This window comes from Hemicordylus capensis, chromosome 6 (genome assembly GCF_027244095.1).
Source record: "Hemicordylus capensis ecotype Gifberg chromosome 6, rHemCap1.1.pri, whole genome shotgun sequence".
Taxonomy (NCBI): Eukaryota; Metazoa; Chordata; class Lepidosauria; order Squamata; family Cordylidae; genus Hemicordylus; species Hemicordylus capensis.
In genome coordinates, this window is record NC_069662.1 from 1,311,849 (window position 1) to 1,329,196 (window position 17,348).

Here is a 17,348-nt window from a genome sequence, read left to right on the forward strand (position 1 = left end):
TGCTGAACTTGCCTAATATTGCAACGGGGACACATTTTAGTGATGCAGGGTTGGCTTCAGAGGAAGAGAAGGGGGAGACTGATGAAAATTGCCCCTTGCCCTGCTCAGGTGTCAAGAGTGGCAGCAGGAGTCTTGATTTGCTTGTCAGGCAACTTGCTAGTCTGGATGTTAGCCAGTGAAATTCTAGAAGGGGACAATTCTCCCTGCACACAAGCTACTAAAGATGGGAGCATTTTCCACCCAACACCAGTCTGTCCTAGATTTTATTGTCTTGTATGGTGCTTCTGCATTGTGGTGTACTTAATGCTTTGTTGCAAACAGCTTGCCCTTTTTGGCTGATCAGTCGACGGAACTGAGGAGAGGCTGCCCCACTTGCTTGCATTTCTTGGGAGTTTCACTTGCCCTTCAAAGCTCACAAGGCACCATGAGACTCTACCTCGCGCCCTTGCAGCACAGCAGGGGTGTCCCAGTGCCTTGGCTCTGGCCTCGGAAAGCTCAGCCCGCAGGCCGTGGGCTGGCCTTTCAGGCACTGCAGCAGAGGAATGCTGTGGCGCTCCTGGAATCAGGAGCCTCTGATCTGCTACGTTTGGAGCCTTGTTTCTCTTTGGAGCTCCAGCAGTGCAGGTTGGGTTGAGATCATGTCCAGTATTGACTCTGGCTGAATGCTGCATTCTCCTTAGTTTTCTACTGGTTCTCATTTTGACAACATCCTCTAGTGTACCTTTATACTGCATGGGTATTATTATGCATCTTTATATCCCATTTTTCAATTTAAAAAAGTTTGCAAAATAAATGAGAAAAGCTATCCCGAAAGGATTCGCGGTCTCAAAAATCGACCACACACACACATGCACGCGCGACACTAGCCACGGCAACTGAGAGGGATGCTGGGCTAGGTAGGGTGATTTCCTTTCGTCCTGCTAATACACAGGTCAACTGCAGTAAAAGGTGCCTCTTTGCCCAGTTAGGAGGAGTTACAGACTGACCGCTGTCTTGGTCCACTTCATGCATCTGAGGAAAGAGGCGCTTGTCTTAGAAAAGTTTGTGTTGAAATTTTGAGGGCCCACCGGAATGTTCTCTGCTGCTTAGGTTGGGATAGACCATGTCCACGTAAAGACCTTCAGAGCTGAGCAGGGATTTGAACCTGCGTCTTTCTCTCTTTCTCCCACCCAGTAGATCAGTTTGCTGCATTGGGTCTCTAGTATATCCAGAATGAGTTGGATTTGGGAGTGGTCACCATGAGAGCACCAGCTGTTGCTGGTCCCCAGTCTGGTTGACTGCAGAAGTCCCTTCCCTGAACATGTACCTTAGTTGGTCATTTTTGACTTAAAAGAGCAGGGGGAGCCCAACTTTGGTAATCATGTTCATCTGGAGTGAATTCTGAACTTGCTCACTGATGATCTGCCAAATAGGTTAGTGACCATCTTGATGCAGTGCAAGGTATCGCATTGGCCCCTCTTGCTGCACCATTTATTTATTTATTTATTTATTTATTTATTTATTAGGAATCATTTAATATACTACCCACTCCGAAGACTCTGGGTGGTGTACAAAAACATGCAAAGCAAGACAACATTAAAATTACATTCTAAATTAAAAACTAAAGTAACTAACAAAAAGAAAAATACAAATAGGTAAACTACAGGGCAAAAGCCTGGCGAAAAAGAAAAGTCTTCAATAGAGATTTAAAAATCAGTAAGGGAGGGGCTAAATGAATCTAAAGGGGAAGGGAGTTCCAGAGAAGTGGGGCAGCGACCGAAAAGGCCCTTTCACGGGTCCTAGCACCCCAAACCTCTCGGAAACCAGGGGCCGACAAAAGGGCCATCTGAGATGAGCATTATGCTTCCAAGCCTGTGTTGGTTTGTCTTGATGGCCTTGTCAGTTTCACTTCTTGTGCTGCTGGGTCAGAGCTGGCTTGTTGGTCTCCCTCCTACCAAGCCGCCTGCCATGGCCAGCCAGCCAGCCTCTGGAGCGGCATTGCTGCTGGAAATGAATGGCACTGGTTTCCCCACCCACTACCCACCCCTGCCTTTTTTGTTTTTCACATTCTGGGACTCCTGGGTCCTGCCAGTTTTGTGACTGGAGTTTAGTCTAGGTCGGTGAGAGGGAGGCGTAGGAGGCAGAAAAGAGACGACGGTGGCAGCCAGGACTGCTCTGTTCCGTTTGCTGCTCTCTGGAGCAGGGAGAGCTCTTGTGGAAGGAAGTCTCCAAGGCTTGCTTTGGATGCGGGCAAATTGATTTCTTCATGCTTTCGACTTAACTGGGCAGGGATTTACAGCTGACTCTTATTTTTGACAGTGCAAGCAGCCAGACAGTCTGACCTCCCAGTCCCTGGGCTAATCTGTTCCTTTGGCCTTTGGCCATAGAGGGAGGAAGGCTCTCTGGGAACTGGCCTCTATGGCCAGAGGCTGGTTTGAATTCTTCTAAGGAGTTGGGAGGACTTAATGCACCAGCAGCATCCATGTGGGGGATGGGGGGGGCGGTTTAAAGAAGCTTCACGAGAGAGAGAGCAAGCAAAGAGTAAACGGAGTTTGCTCCCAGCCTTTTCCCCTCTTAATCCATAAATGCCATTTCATCCAAGACTGAAATGTTTGAGTTCTTCTTGATGGTGGCGGGGCTGCCATCTTGACTTGCACTGTTGGCTCTGCTGAGTGCCGAGGCTGTGAGTGTAGAACTTGCCCCCTGGTGTGTTTGTCTTAAGGTGTGGAAGAAGTTGAGGGTGGGGGGGGGGGAGGGACACAGCATGGGGAAGAGTGAAAGAGCTGCCAACCATTCTCAGGGGCTGTAAATAATGTCTTGCCTAAAAGCAGCTGGGAGAGAATCTGGGCCTGATCTGCTCAGAAGAGGGGAGTGGGGAGGCTGCACATCTGGTGTTAAGCTATGTGGACCACAGGATCAGGGATGGGCAGTGGAAGTCCAAAGAGGGACAGATCCCAGTTGTGTAATCTGAACACCTCCTGGGTGGGACATCACTCACTACCCGTGAAACTTGTTGCCAAGAAATTTAGGGCCAACAAAAGGAACACATAATTAACCTATGGAATTCTCTGCCACAAGATGTGGTGACTACCGCCAGCCTGGGTAGCTTGAAGAGGAGTTTAGACAGATTTATGGAGGACAGCAGATCTACCAATGGCTGCTAGTCGGGTGGCTGTAGGCCACCTCCAGCCTCAGAGGCAAGATGTCTCTCAATACCAGTTGTGGGGGAGCTATAGCAAGAACTCTCTGAGGCATCTGGTGGGCCACTGTAAGAAACAGGATGCTGGACGAGATGGGCTTTGGGCCTCATCCAGCAGGGCGCTTCTTATCTGTTTGATGTGTGGGGTTAGGGAGCTTAGCTGAACTTGAGAAGCGGGTTTCCTTCTGTCTTCTCACTGAAATCGAGCCATGTCACAGCGTGTCATCCTTTCCCTTCCTGGTGGGGTAAAAATGATCACCCTTTGCAACTGTAGAGGGAGCAGCCTGCCCACCCCTGGGGAAGGAAACAGCCTCATGGCATAGCTTACTTCTCCAGGGCATTCTGGGGTGATGGTGTGGGGTGTTTGGGGTGGGGGAGGCAGGCAGTGTTTTAATGTGCTGCTGCAGCTGCCCAGTGGGGAGAGAGAAAGAAGCCTGCTTCTCGAAGTCTGATAAGCCCACCCTGATACGATGCGGTTTGATGTAAAGCTGACCTTCTCCAAGCTCCTTGGCAGACTGAAGGAGGGAGTCCAGACTCTGTGCCCTGCACATCCTGAAAGCACTAAGAACCCTGTGCCCTTGGTCTAGCCCATGGGTAGGTCCCCTCTGGCAGGCCAACTGTTGCTGGACCACAACTCCCATCATCCCCAGTCACAGTTCATTGCCTACCCCGGCCTAGCAGCAAGCAGCGAAGAAGGGCAGGAGTTGGGGGCCCTCTGTCTGCTGCCTTGGCTGTCTCTTGCTCCCAGCGTATGGGATGGCTCCCTCGGTGGCGCTTGGGTGCTTTACAATGGGAGGTGCAGGGAGCCAGGTTTGAAGCTTGAGCTTCTGTTCTTCCTTGCAACCACGGGGGTGGGGGGTGGGGGGGGGGCGCGTCGTGGACTGGATGGTGGGGATGGAAGGCATCCTGCACCTGCTCAGAGGCACCTCTGTCCTTTGGACCTGCGGCTGGCAAGCAGCTGAGGCCTGGCCACATCCGCAGGGGGAAACCAGAGTGCGTCTTCCCTCCTCCTGCATGATGGAAGCCAGTTGGTGCAGAAGTAGCTTTGGCCTTTAAGGCGGGTGGGGTGGGGTTGGCGTATTGTTGGAACCCTTCACTGGGGCGCAGTGATAACTCCGCTCTTCTCTTGCAGAAGGTTCCTCTGATGTGAATTGAGCCCTTGGCTCTGTTGTGGGGGGAGACCAAGCGACCTTCTGGGGAGCTGCCTGTCATCCTCCTCAGGCCAAACTGGCCCCCGGGAGCAGCCTCGCCCGCTGAGATCCCGCACACCAGAGGCCGGCGGTTCCTCCCCGTCCTCCTCCTTGGCCTGCCTCCCCACTCCCTGGCAGCTCACAAGGGAGCAGCGCGTTGTGGGGCTACCACTGAGGTGAGCAACCCTTCCTCAGCCCTGGAGCATGCAGGCCGCGCATTGCGGGAGGAGATCCCCTGGGATCAGCTGCTCACCCTTCCTAGTTCTCATTTCCCCAGCAAAGCTGCTAACAGAGAAAATGACTCGCCAGAGGTGGTGGTCCTCTTGTGTGGCAGGGTGGGCTTTCTGGAAAACATGCCAAGGCTGTGCTTTGGGATCCGATCGAACATGTCCGCTCATGTACTTAGTAAATGGAACTGCAGCGGCACCATCTTAACCTTCATGCTGTATCAACATCCGACAACATATTTTCAGTAGCTTAAAATATTAGCTTAGGGGAAACATCAGTAATGTGACTTACCTGTGCTAAGTTTTCAGTGTCTTGGTGTTTTTCCATATTGTAATAATTGTGTCCTATCCAAAGACTTGTGTGTACCAGGTATCTGTTACACATGCATATTTCCTTGGGATAGCCACCTGAAAGAAGCCAACTAAAACTCCCAATGTAACTGGTACTGAATCCATTAACTATGTTACTAATTAGTTTTAATGAAACAGTTCGTGTTTTAGAAATGAAGAGCCTTTGAAAAAACATTGCAGTGGAAATGTCTCACCTCGCACGACGTCTGAATATTGGCCAGAATGGGGTTGCCCCAAGGTGTCTAACTAAATGTGTTCACACATGGGGTGGTGAGGCCAAGCGGGAGCAGCTTGTGCGATTTGAACCGAGGAAGTCCGGGACTTCCTTTCATGTCTTGATGAATGGGAGTCACAAACTGGGTGGAATCTGAGGCCTAGCTTGTTACGGCTGTGGCCTTGGGACAAGTGCTTGGCCCGCTTTGAGTCCTTGTTGCTTCTCCCAGCAGTAAGCACACTCTTGACGGGCTGGGAGGCCTCTGGCCACGAGGAGGCAGCTCTGAGTCGCCCCAGTCACGTAGCAGCAGAGAGGCCACACAGTTGGCTTGGGAGAGAGAACTACAGATAGCTTGGTGCAAGCCTTCGCTGAGTCTAGTGCAGGTTGCCCCTCTTCAGGAAAGGTGGCTGCAAGTTGGAGCCAGTGCAGAGAAAAGCTCTAGCTGAGGTCAGCCATCTAGGTAGCCTTTCCCCAGCCCTGCAGTTCAGACAGGTTTGCAGTCTGGACATGCCACCCTCAACTTTCCCTCTGTAGGTGCCCAGCTGTCGAAATTGGCCTCCAGCGGGAAGGAGTGATCCAGGGGCAATCCATCAGGATAGAGCAGCGGCAGGTAGCCTGTTTTCCAGTCTCCTCTTGGGGCTTCCGTCTACCTTGTGCACCACCTCTGGGAGTGTCCCGGCTGCGTTGCCTAGAGAGCCCAGGCAGCCTGTCTTCCTGCTCCTCGCCAACTCTGGGAATGTGGGTGTTGTAGCAGAGGCTTTGCTTGAGCCAGAAATCCCTCACTGTGGCTGACTTCCTCTGTCTCCAGGGTCATTGGAGAAGACTGTAGCGCACGAGGGCCTGGGCAAGGAGAAGGAGGATGGCAGCTGAGACACTGAACTTCGGGCCAGAGTGGTGAGTGGGGGAGTGTGGGCAGGGCAGGGGGGGGGTCACTTTAGGGGCTAGTTGATTCCATTTTTTCTGCAGTCCTTGGGAGGCCGTGTAGGGACCTCTGCAGCCTGAGCATAGGGAGGATGTTAATGCTTGTGTTTGATTGGCTCACGTCTGCTAGCCATGGAATAAACAAGAGCCCTGTTGGGTCAGGCCGGAGGTGTGTCTGGCCAGCCGTCTCGCTTCCCATAGCGGCCAACCAGATGCCTCCAGGAAGCCTGCAAACTAGGCATGATAGCAAACATCCCCCCCCCCCCCGCCAATTCAGTGTTCCCTCTAACAGGGATTCCCAGATGTTGTTGACTACAACTCCCAGAATCCCCAAGCAAAAGCCATTGTAGCTGGGGATTTTGGGCGTTGAAGTCAGCAACATCTGGGAATCCTTGTTAGAGGGAATACTGCCCACATTGTTTCTCCCCTGCAAATGGAATTCTGGGAGGCTTGGAATATGGAGACTCCACATAGCCGCCATGACAGGTGACTGGAGATAGGCCTCTCCTCCGCCATGTGTATTTCTAATCCTCTTTTAAAGCAGTCTTGTCCAAAAGTAGCCACCATAGGCCCCTGGATGATGTCCAAACAAGAAAAGAAAGTGTGTGTGCTTGAATTTCTTAAACACTCCCCCCGCCCCCCACGCCATGCCTCTGGGCAGTGGAGGCTCTAGCAGCTTGTACCCGTGGCCTTCCTCCTGGGCCTCACTCCAGCCCCTCCCCTAAATCTTTCCCAAGAGGCCCTTCCCTGCAAGGCTTTACCTCCCTGTGCTGTCGGCTCGGTTGCCTCCGCTTGCCAAAGCAACAACCTCCAGGAGGCAGGGAGGCAACTTGCATTTAACATGGTTCTGTCCTTTGGCTGCAGCAGCTTGGAGAAGCTCCTTCTCCCGCAAAAAAGGATGTGGGGAGAGGAGCCTGCCACCACCCTTGGTGGGAAGTTCAACTTTGTGGCAGGAGCCGCTGGTCCTAATGAGCCAGGGCAGGGGGAGCCAAAGGAGGCACAGCTGCCCCTGCTCCCCAGGGCTCCATTTGCTCCTCCCACCCCTTGCTCCGCACTGCCGGCAGGCTCTCCACTCGCTTAACTGGTTGCCGTGTGGTTCTTATTAGCGCTGGGGTGAAGCAGGGGAGAGAGGAGCAAAGGGAGCTGTGCCCACCCCCACTTGTTAGCACCAGCCGCCTCTGTTTTGTGAGTAGGAGCACAAAATGATGGCGGGGGGGGAGCCAAGGTTGCACTGGGTCGGAAAGCAGAAGCACAGGCAGACTGCAGTGCAAGTTTATAGTAACTGTATTACAATTGACTACAGATGCGAAGTCAAACCAAGTAAATTGGTCAGACACAAAAAAAAGCACATTCAGGACCAGTTTATAAAATCAGCTTGGTCAAATGATAGCTTTCCTAGGCTGCAGGTGGGGGTTAGGAAGTAATGGAATCAAAACAGCCTCTCTCCTCCTACCTGTGATGTTGCTGTTCTAGGTGCAGAAATTCTCCCCACACACAAATGCAAGTCCTCCCCCACCACAAAAAATCCCCAACATATCTGTAGCCAGAAGCACAGTACTTCATCTGCTCGTAGCCTTGAAAGATTCTGAGATCATGGAACTCCTTTTGTTGTGCTGGCTTCAGTCCAAAGGTTTGAAAATGTGGTGGCAGATGTGCGAAAAGATCAACACAAACAGAAGAAGCCTAAATATGTTTTTCTTCAATGTTTGCTGTTTCTAGCAGGCGAGCTAAATTGTTTGCAGGCTAGTAACTTTTGTGTGCTTAATTTCAAGACACGTTTAAAGCCGTTTAAACTAGTGACGATTGCCATTTTCTGTGGCAGTGAAGTCTGTCAATTTCTATATTTAAAATATGTAGCGTTTGCTCCTCCAGCACATTACTGCATGGGGCAGTTCACAAATGGTCTGTGTCAGCATGAAGAAGTCCCTTGCCTCGATCTGCTTCCCCTCCGTTCCATTAGCTGGCCCAGAGTCCTCGTGGTAGGCTGCAGGAGGACTTTCTCTCCACATGGCTTGTGGTTTATAAGCCTAGATCATGGTGGCCTTCTTTTCCAAATCAAAAAGCCCCCCCAGAACAGGAAAGAGGCAGAGACTGAGAGGGGGTCAGTGGCGCTCTGACTCCTGGACTTTGGGGCCAAAGTCTGGGGCCCCCAAATCCTCGTTAGTCTGTCCTGGGTGGTGTGGTCACTGCTGGCCCACGCTGTGCCAGGCAGCCAGGTGTGAGTGTGACCTGTGCCCGATGCTTTAGAGACAGAGGGGGGAGTGGGGAAAGAAATATGTGGGATAAGGATAGGGGATGATGCTTAACTTGCTGGGGTTGGTGGGGTGGCTGGCAGTGCTCCAAAGGCTTTTAAGTCCAGGCTCTAAAATGACCTAGGTGCACCTCTGAGAGGGGTTTGCAGTCCCTCTCAGTCTGGGTGGGGGGAGAGCTTTCCTTCCCCAGCCTTGTCTCTCCTCAGTGCGGGGCTGGAGGCTGCCCACCTTCCTGTCCTCTGACACCCCTCTTCCGCTCTCTTTCCCCACCCTCCAGGCTTCGTGCACTCTCCAGCGGTGGGAGTGTTGCTTCCCCCCCGCCCTCCCCTGCCATGCCAAAGTACAAACTAGCAGAATACCGATATGGGCGGGAAGAGATGTTAGCACTTTACGTCAAAGACAACAAGGTGAGTGCCGTGCGGCTGGCCATGCTGCTGTTGCTGCTGCTCATGATGGTTTAGGATGTTTATGTGGTGATTTCCCAAGCATTTGCATAGCAAAAGAAAAGTGGGCTCCCTGTCTCAAGGGCTCACAGTCTGACAACAAGCACAAAGAAGGATGCCACTGACCAGCAGACATTGGGAGGGACGCTGTGCTGGGCAGAAACAGGGACATGGCTGCTGGAAAGAGTGACTCTTGGCCCGATGAGCAGGGGTCATTCTCGCTAACCCCCATGGTGCCAAAGCAATGGCTGGGCCTGTGCCCCATAACTGCCATGGGCATCCAGGGCTGCTTCACCCCCAGACTTCCTCCAGGCCTGAAATGCTGCACTGGCCAACAAGAGGCTTGCCCAGCTGGCCTGGTGGGTTTGACATGCAGAGCAGCCGCAGAGAGGTGTGTCCTGCTCAGGGCTTTCTCCCTTGGCTGGGAGGCGGCCCTGGCCTTTTTCTCCCTGGCTTCTGGTCTCCCGCATCTGGTGGTCCGAGGAAGCCTGCCTTGGAATTGGGAGGGCTATATGCTGTGTTCTGTGTTTGGTGACCAGGAATTAATAGATTAATTAGTACTTTAGGAGTTCCTGCTTCCTTCTGTGTGTCTTTGAAACTTACAGCCCAGAGGGGGTCTAGGGTGTGGTGAGAAAACTTTCTCTCTCTCTCTCTCTCTCTCTGGGAAGAGGTTCGGTTTCTCGGGTCACTTCAGTTGCCCCTTTGATGCCTTCCCCACAGTGGGATTGACGCCTCCCAAGTAGGAGTGGTTTGTCATGTCACCTGCCTACAGGCAGCTTCCTCCCTTCCTTGCTGCAGGTCCCAGAGGAGATCCAGGACAAAGAGTTCTCTGCGATTCTTCAGGACGACCCTCTGCAGCCACTGGCTCTAGTCCCCTTGACGGAGGAAGAGCAGGTAGGGGCTGGGGTGGAAGGGGAGCTGGGGGTGGTGGGGGTGATGGAGGGGCAGCCTTGAGGAACTTGTCTCTCCCCACCGCTCAGCCTCTCTCTCCTTCTTGGTCTGCTCCAGAGGAACTTCTCCATGTCTGTGAACAGTGTTGCAGTGCTGAGGCTGATGGGAAAGGGGGGCGGGGCAGCCCCTGCTGGCGTCTCCCGTGGAAGAGGCAGCACGCGGAGCCGAGGTGAGGAGGTGGAGCAGCTGCTGTGGGCGGGAGACTCCTGCCTTCCCCTGTGCCCCCCATGGGGACAGAGTGAGCAGCTTTCTGCTTAGTGACGTCTCCTCCCCCATTGAACAGGCCGTGGCCGTGGCGAGAGTGGCTTTTACCAAAGAAGCATCGAAGAGGCAGAAGGAGCATTTGGCCGTGGTGGTGGTGGTGCTGCTGCCCGAGAGATCCACCGGAGCCAGAGTTGGGATGACCGGTGAGTAGGCCTTGCTGGTGGGGAGGGTCCCCTGGGGATGCTAGAGAGGTGGCCGCTGTCCTTGGTTCCTGTTCTGACGTTCCCCTTCCTTCCTTCTCCTACAGAGGAGAGCGGCGATTTGAGAAGCCTGTCCGACGGGAAGGAGGTACAGTTGGAAGAGGGAGGCGCAGAGCCTGCTTTGGGCATGCGCCGTGGCTTCTGGCCATGGCCAGAGGGGTTTTGGCCTCTTGGGAGCTGCCCAAACGAGATGGACATTTGGTCCATGCTTGGGATTGGAAGAGCCTGGCTGCTGGCTCAGGCCAGAGGTCCAGTTTGCCCAGCAGCCTGTGTCCACTGTGGCCAGCCAGATGCCTTGGGGAAGCCCATCCTTTGCTGTTGCTTCCCTGCAGCTGGTATCCAGAGGTTCACTGCCTCTGAATAATGGAGGTCCTACTTGGTTATCTAGCAAAGAGAGGCAACTCCAAGCTATCTGAGAAGGTTACCGATGGACCTCTTCTCCATCATGAGTTTGTTGAATCCCCTGTTAGGGCTAGTGGCCGTCGCCCCAAGTGATGTGTTGTCCGTGCACCCTGGGACATGACGGTCCCTCCAACCTGGTGTGTCTGTTTTAGCCCGGGCTCCGTTTGAGGAGGGGCCTCCCCCAGGCCGCAAAGATTTTGCCCGCTCGGACAGCGACAACTGGCGCACGCTGCGGGAGGAGCACACAGAAGAGGAGGAGGAGGGCGGTGGTGGTGGCGTCAGTGCTGCGGCCGGGTCAGGAGGCAGTTGGCGGCAGAGCGGAGGCGCCCGGCGGGAGAGTGAGCGTTGGCGGTCAGCCAGCCCAGGTAAGGACAGGCCAGGCATGTTACGAATCCAGGCCCACTTGCTACTGCTGGCTATGGGGAGCCCGAGAGAGGGGTGGGCTAGATGTGGCAGGCTGCCTGGTGGCCAAGGAGGAGCTTGGGGAGGTTCTGCCCAGAGCAAGGACTCTCCTTGACTTCCCCTCTTCTCTCTCTCCCCGTCAGATGGAGGGCCTCGCTCGGCGGGGTGGCGTGAGCACGGTGGAGAAGGGCGCAGGCGGAAGTTTGACTTTGACTTCCGGGGGCATGAGGAGGAGCCGCGGAGCGGGCGGCGGCATCGGCACAACAGCGACAGCTTCGAGGAGGACAAGGACGGGCTGCCTGAATGGTGCCTGGAAGACGAGGAGGAGGAGATGGGCACCTTTGACTCCTCTGGGGCCTTCATGTCCCTCAAGGTATTGCCAGGGAGGGCGGCTCCACTCTGGCCCTCCTGTAGATGATGGCCCACCACTCCGTCCCCCCTGACCGTTGGCCACTGTGGCTGGGGATTCTGGGAGCTGTAGTTCCAAAAGGGCTGGAGTGAGCCCTGCTCTCGAGTGGCCTGCTGGTCTCGGCACAGGACGGCTTGCTTTTGTGCCTGGGCCGCTTCGGGGTGGTTGGTCTTAGCTGTGGCTCAGAGAAGCATCTGAAACTGTGCACAGGGCAGGAAGACACTTGTTGCCGGGGGTGGGGTGGGGGTCTCTGGTCTGCTGCTCTTCCCCAGCAAGAGATGCAGGTGGCCCCGGACCTCCCTCCTCCCCACCCCTTGTACTCGGGGCTGGTCTGTTTCTTTCCTTTGGACCCAGCAAGGGTGCTTCTCCTTGCCTGACACTGAACGGTGATTCCTCCTCCCTTCTAAGCCACCCAGAGCTTCCTGGGTGCCACTTGGATTCTCTCCCCAAGCTAATATGGACACCCCCCCCCACCCACCCCGCTTCTTCCACAGAAGAGCCCCAAAGAGTCGATTCCTGAGGAGCAGGAGTTGAGTTTCCAGGCTCTGCAAGAGGAAGAGGAGGAGGAGGAGGAGGAGGATCGGCCAGAGGCCAAGGAGGGCGAGAGGAGAGAGAGCGGGGGTGACCCTGTGGCACCCCCAGCCAAAGAAGGGGCTGAGAGAGGTGAGAGGGCTGGAGAGGGAGTCATGCAGGTGTGTGGGGGGGGGCAGGCTCCAGGCCATTGCTCACATGTGCCCCCCCACCCACCCAGAGTGGAAGGATCCCCGGCTGGTGCCAGATGAGAAGTTGCCAGCTCCTCCCGGCGCCCCCTGGCGGTCAGGCCCGCCTTTCTCCACTACAACTGCTCCCGCTGCCGTGGACGAATGCGACAGTGCCGTGCTGGGGGGCTCCTCCCAAGCGGCGGAGGTGTCCTTGCTGGCTGCTAGTGGCAACCCAGATGCAGACGCTTCAGATGGTAGGTGGGCCGTTCCCCCCCGTCCATGCTCTCCCCTCGTGCCTGGTGGATCAGGAGAAAAAGAGGGCCTCCTCCAGGCCTCGGCGGACGCGCAAGGAAATGGGGTGCTGGCTGGGCCTGGAGCTGCCGAGCGTGGGCGGGCGTCCTAGTCCCCCTCCCCCTTTCACCAGGCAGCTGGCCCCGCTCTGGGCTGCCTGGCAGGATGGGGCTCTGCGCAGCGGCGGCGGCAGCAGAATGAATGTGTCTTGCTCTTGCAGCCCCTCCCGGGGACCCAGGTATTCTGAGTCGCCCAGCTCAGCTCAGCCCCGTGGCCACCTCCGCCCTCCCCTTGCCTGCTGCCTCAGCTGCTGCCACGATGGAATTCACGGTTGGAGACAACGAGGACGAAGATGGGATGAAGCATCTCCAGCAGGTGAGTGACGCAGCGGGCAGGTCTCTTCGGGACGGGGGAGCCCAGGCCAGGGCATCTCCCCTGCCCTCCCCCGCAGGCCTGCGCTCTGCTTGTGGCCCAGCTAGGGGGTGCGGTCTGCCCCTGCGATAGCACTTGGGCCCCCTCTCAGGCCCTCTTCCCCATGCGTCGTACGGAGGTGGGTCCGCCTCCTCCAGCACCCCCCTTGCTGCATTGGCCACCGAGAGACCTCTGGGAATCCTGGCCCCTGGAGGGTACGGAGTCAGTCGCCTCTCCTTCACTCCTGTCTGCCAATGACTCCTCCTATTTGGTGGTGAAATATGGAGCCCCTCGTGACCAAAATGCCATTGGTAGTCCTGTCCTCTTCCATGAATTGGTCCAATGCCCTCTTAAAGCCACCTGAGACAGTGGCCCTCACCTCATCTTGTGGCAGTGAGTTCCATAAGCTAATGTTTATGTTGTGGGATGAAGGACTTTCCCCCCTGAGCCGAATCTGCTGCCTTCAAACATCAGTGTGCGTGTTGGAGTGGGGTGGGGAGAAAGAGAGAAGTGGTGATGTCCACCCTGTGCTTAATTTTACAGCTCTGTAGCATGTATCCTCCCACCTGTCAACAGGAATGGCTTGTCTAATGAGTCGGGGCGGGGGGAGGTTGTGTGCCAAAGGAGGCACAGCTGCCTCTTCCTCCCAGTTTGCTCTCCCCCCCCCGCCCCATGTGCTGCTTGCAGGCTGACCATTTACCAGGTAGAGCTGCACTATTAACGCAGCTCTACCTAATGAACAGCCAGTCTGCAGACAGCCTGGCTCTCATGAACGCTGGGGCAGGGCAGGATGCGGGAGAGAGGCACAAGAGGAGCTCTGGGAAGCAGAGGCAGCTGTGCCTCGTTTAGGATGAACGGACCGACCCAGCCCCTGCCCTGTGGCCAAGTTGCTGGGCAGGCGCCCCTCACCCTTCCCACCCGCCCCCTCCCTCCCCCCCTCTCCAGGAAGCAGAGAAGATGGTGGCCTCCTTGCAGGACAGCTCCCTGGAGGAGGAGCACTTCACGCAGACCATCGTTGAGCACCGCAACACTGCTGCCGCCTTGCCCCTCTCGCACGAAGCAGCCATGAAGTGGTTCTACAAGGACCCCCAGGGGGAGATCCAAGGTGAGCCTGGTCCGGCCACTCCCCAGGGGAAGGCTGGCTGCTGGGTCGGGGCCCTTGCTCTCGCTCCACGGCCCTCCCTCTTGCTCTCCCCGGCCAGGCCCCTTCACCACCCAGGAGATGGCCGAGTGGTTCCAGGCCGGCTACTTCACCATGTCCCTGCTGGTGAAACGCGGCTGCGATGAGGGCTTCCAGCCCCTGGGCGAGGTCATCAAGATGTGGGGAAGAGTGCCTTTTGCTCCGGGTCCGTCGCCACCCCCTTTGCTGGTGAGTCCCCGAGCCACTGGGGGGGGAGGGGGCCTGGCGCAGAGAAGCCCGGGGCTGGCCCACGCCCATTGGGCGTACCCTTGGGAGCGGGGAGGGACGCCCGAAGCCTGCTGCTCTGCCTCCAGCTGCAGAAGGCTGGCTCCACTGTGCCCTCCAAGGTGTACACATGTGCCTGCACTCACACACATTTGTATGTCCACTCAGTTCATTTTAGATCCCACTCGGGTTGAATCAGGAAGGCCCCACTCTGAATGCACATGGTGCACACACGCTGCCTGGACACTGCCACTCAGAACAAAACTCATCCCGCACACAGATGTACAGAACTTGGGGTGGAGGGGGCCTCTTCCAAGATGGCGCCTGATCTCTGAGGGTTTGATTAAAAATGTAATATACTTCTCTCTGAAGTGGCACCCCACATAGTGGATTAGAACCCTTTTCAAAATGGACTAACCAAAGATTTCAAACCTTCCTCATGAAAGAGTTCTTGGTTAGGAGGCTCCTCTCCTAGTCTTTGGTCCCGTCCCCCGTGTGTGTGTCCCCCCCCCCCGCGATCTCTACTGAGATCAGGAATGTCTTGCAGCCAGAGGCAGGGCTTTTGCCGAGTCCTCATGCCACCAAAAGTTCCCTCTCTGGAGGGGTTTGAGGGGAGGGTGGCAGGCAGGCAGGCAGGCAGGCGAAGGGCTCTGTCCTCCTCTTCCATTTTGAGACTTGATCCAGCCAGGCCCCTTGGTCTGCAGGCTTCTTCCTAGATCCCCAGTGGGAGGATGGCTGGCTGGTTCACGTACCACTACCCCCCCACACACACACACCTTGTTCTCCTCCAGGGAAACATGGACCAGGAGCGCCTGAAGAAGCAGCAGGAACTGGCAGCCGCTGCCCTCTACCAGCAGCTCCAGCACCAACACCTGCTTCAGCTCACCAACAGGTAACTGGAGGCAGCCCCCTGGGCATGCATGCGTGCAGGGAGATGTAGTCTGTCCATGTGGCGAGGAGGAGCTGCCCCAAGCGAGAAATGGGCTGCAGGTGGCAAAAGTGGTGGTGGTGGGCCTTCTCTTGGGTTTGGTGGCGGGAGCAGGCGGCTTCGTGGTGACAGTACTGGCAGTCCTCTGGGCGGCTGCTGTGCTGGTGTGAGCAGTACTATGTTGCCATATACCATCTCTTCCATTCGGCGGGGTGGGGGGGAATACATTGGTGTGGGCCACTAGAAAGGTGCCAGCTGCCACTTAACCATATGCATTTTAGTCAGTCAGTTAAGCTTGCATACAGGCAAGACATTTCCGAAGCAAGAAGCCCCCTTCCTTTGTGTTAGCCTAGGCCCACGTGCAGTGGAGCGATTGGGGCACTCTCTTATGCGGGATGATAATAATAATAGAAGCGAGGTTCCCTCTCTTAAGGTTGTGCTTGCCATTACTTGGATTAAACATCCTGTACTCTAAATCATGTGGTGTTAAACGTCTGGCCCATTAATGGGCAGCATCTTCTTAGTCGTCTTAAAAACACTTTCTTCTCATAAGAACAGCCCTGCTGGATCAGGCCCAAGGAAGCCCATCCAGTCCAGCATCCTGTTTCCCACAGTGGCCCACCAGCTGCCTCTGAGAAGCCCACAGGCAAGAGGTGAGGGCATGGCCTCTCTCTTGCTGTTGCTTCCCTGCAACTGGTATTTAGAGGCCAGAGGTGGCCTATAGCCCTCAGACTAGCCATCAACAGACCTGTCCTCCATGAATTTGTTTAAGCCCCTTTTAAAGCCATCCAAGCTACTGGCCATCACCATATCCCTTGGCAGAGAATTCCATAGATTATGCACGGTGTGAAAAAGTACTTCCTTTTGTCAGTCCTATATTTCCCGGCCTTCTTTTCATGGGATAAGCCCCGGTTCTACTGCTGTGAGAGATGGTGAAAAATGTCTCTGTCCTCTCTCTAGTTCATGCATAATCTTATACACTTCTGTCATGTCTCCCCGTAGTTGCCTTTTCCAAACTAAAAAGCCCCAGATGCTGTAGCCTTGCCTCATAAGGAAGGTGCTCCAGGCACTTGATCATTAGTTGTCCTCTTCTGCACCTTTTCCAGTTCTACAGTGTCTTCCTTTAAGATACGATGACCAGAACTGTAAGCAGGACTCCAAATGTGGCCACGCCTTAGATTTGTATAAGGGCATTACAATCTTAGCATTTTTATTTTCAGTCCCCTCCCTAATGATCCCTAGCATGGAATTGGCCTTTTTCACAGCTGCTGTGCACTGAGTTGACACTTTCAGTGAGCTGTCCACCACGACTCCAAGTTCTCTCTCTTGGTCAGTCACCGACAGCTCAGACCTCATCAGTGTCTTATGTGAAGTTGGAGTTTTTTGCCACAGTGTGCTTTACTTTACACTTCCTTACAATGAACCACATTAGCCATTTTGTTGCCCACTCTCCCAGTTTGGAGGGATCCTTTTGGAGCTCCTCACAATCTGTTGTGGATTTCACTACCCTAAACGGTTTAGTGTCGCCTGCAAATTTGGCCACTTCACTACTTAGCCCAAGCTCTAGATCATTTATGAGCAAGTTAAAGAGCACTGGTCCCAATACAGATCCCCACTTCTTACTTCCCTCCATTGTGAAAACTGTCAATTTATTCCCACCCTCTGTTTCCTGTCCTTCAACCAGTTGCCAATCCACACATGAACCTGTCCCCTTATCCCATGACTGCTAAGTTTACTCAAGAGCCTTTGGTGGGGAACTTTGTCAAAAGCTTTTTGGAAGCCCAAGTATACTATGTCAACCAGATCACCTTTATCCACATGCCTGTTGACACTCTCAGAGAACTCCAAAAGGTTAGTGAGGCAAGACTTTCCCTTGCAGAAGCCAGGCTGGTTCTCCTCCAGCAAGGCCTGTTCTTCTATATGTTTAACAGTTTTCTCCTTAACTATGCTTTCCATCAATTTACCCAGCACAGAAGTTAATCTAATTGGCCTGTAGTTTCCTGGATGCCTTTTTGAAGAAGTTATATTAGCTACATTCCAGTCCTCTGTTACAGAGCCCGATTGTGGGGACAAATTACGTATTTTTCTTAGATCAGCAATTTCACATTTGAGTTACTTCAGAACTCTTGAGTGAATGCCATCTGGCCCTGGAGATTTAATTTTCCAAGACTGTTTAGAACATTCATCACCTCAAATTGGCCCAGTTCT

General features: G+C 54.7%; 1 protein-coding gene across 6 annotated transcripts in view; it reads left to right on the forward strand.

Moving 5' to 3' along the window:
- GIGYF1 (GRB10 interacting GYF protein 1) overlaps positions 1-17,348 on the forward strand; it is a 44,086-nt gene that overhangs the window by 12,038 nt on the left and 14,700 nt on the right. For 5 of the 6 annotated variants that reach the window (XM_053262545.1, XM_053262551.1, XM_053262549.1 and 2 more), the window contains exons 2-17: positions 4,311-4,544; positions 5,695-5,770; positions 5,969-6,054; positions 8,611-8,740; positions 9,575-9,670; positions 9,785-9,896; positions 10,011-10,134; positions 10,239-10,279; positions 10,746-10,958; positions 11,139-11,368; positions 11,899-12,067; positions 12,156-12,359; positions 12,617-12,771; positions 13,753-13,912; positions 14,010-14,176; positions 15,004-15,104. In XM_053262545.1, the coding sequence (XP_053118520.1) occupies positions 6,020-6,054; positions 8,611-8,740; positions 9,575-9,670; positions 9,785-9,896; positions 10,011-10,134; positions 10,239-10,279; positions 10,746-10,958; positions 11,139-11,368; positions 11,899-12,067; positions 12,156-12,359; positions 12,617-12,771; positions 13,753-13,912; positions 14,010-14,176; positions 15,004-15,104 (1,937 nt within the window). In that variant the 5' untranslated portion in view covers positions 4,311-4,544; positions 5,695-5,770; positions 5,969-6,019. The remainder of the gene's footprint in view (positions 1-4,310; positions 4,545-5,694; positions 5,771-5,968; positions 6,055-8,610; positions 8,741-9,574; positions 9,671-9,784; positions 9,897-10,010; positions 10,135-10,238; positions 10,280-10,745; positions 10,959-11,138; positions 11,369-11,898; positions 12,068-12,155; positions 12,360-12,616; positions 12,772-13,752; positions 13,913-14,009; positions 14,177-15,003; positions 15,105-17,348) is intronic. The other variant, XM_053262547.1, reaches the window with a different exon arrangement.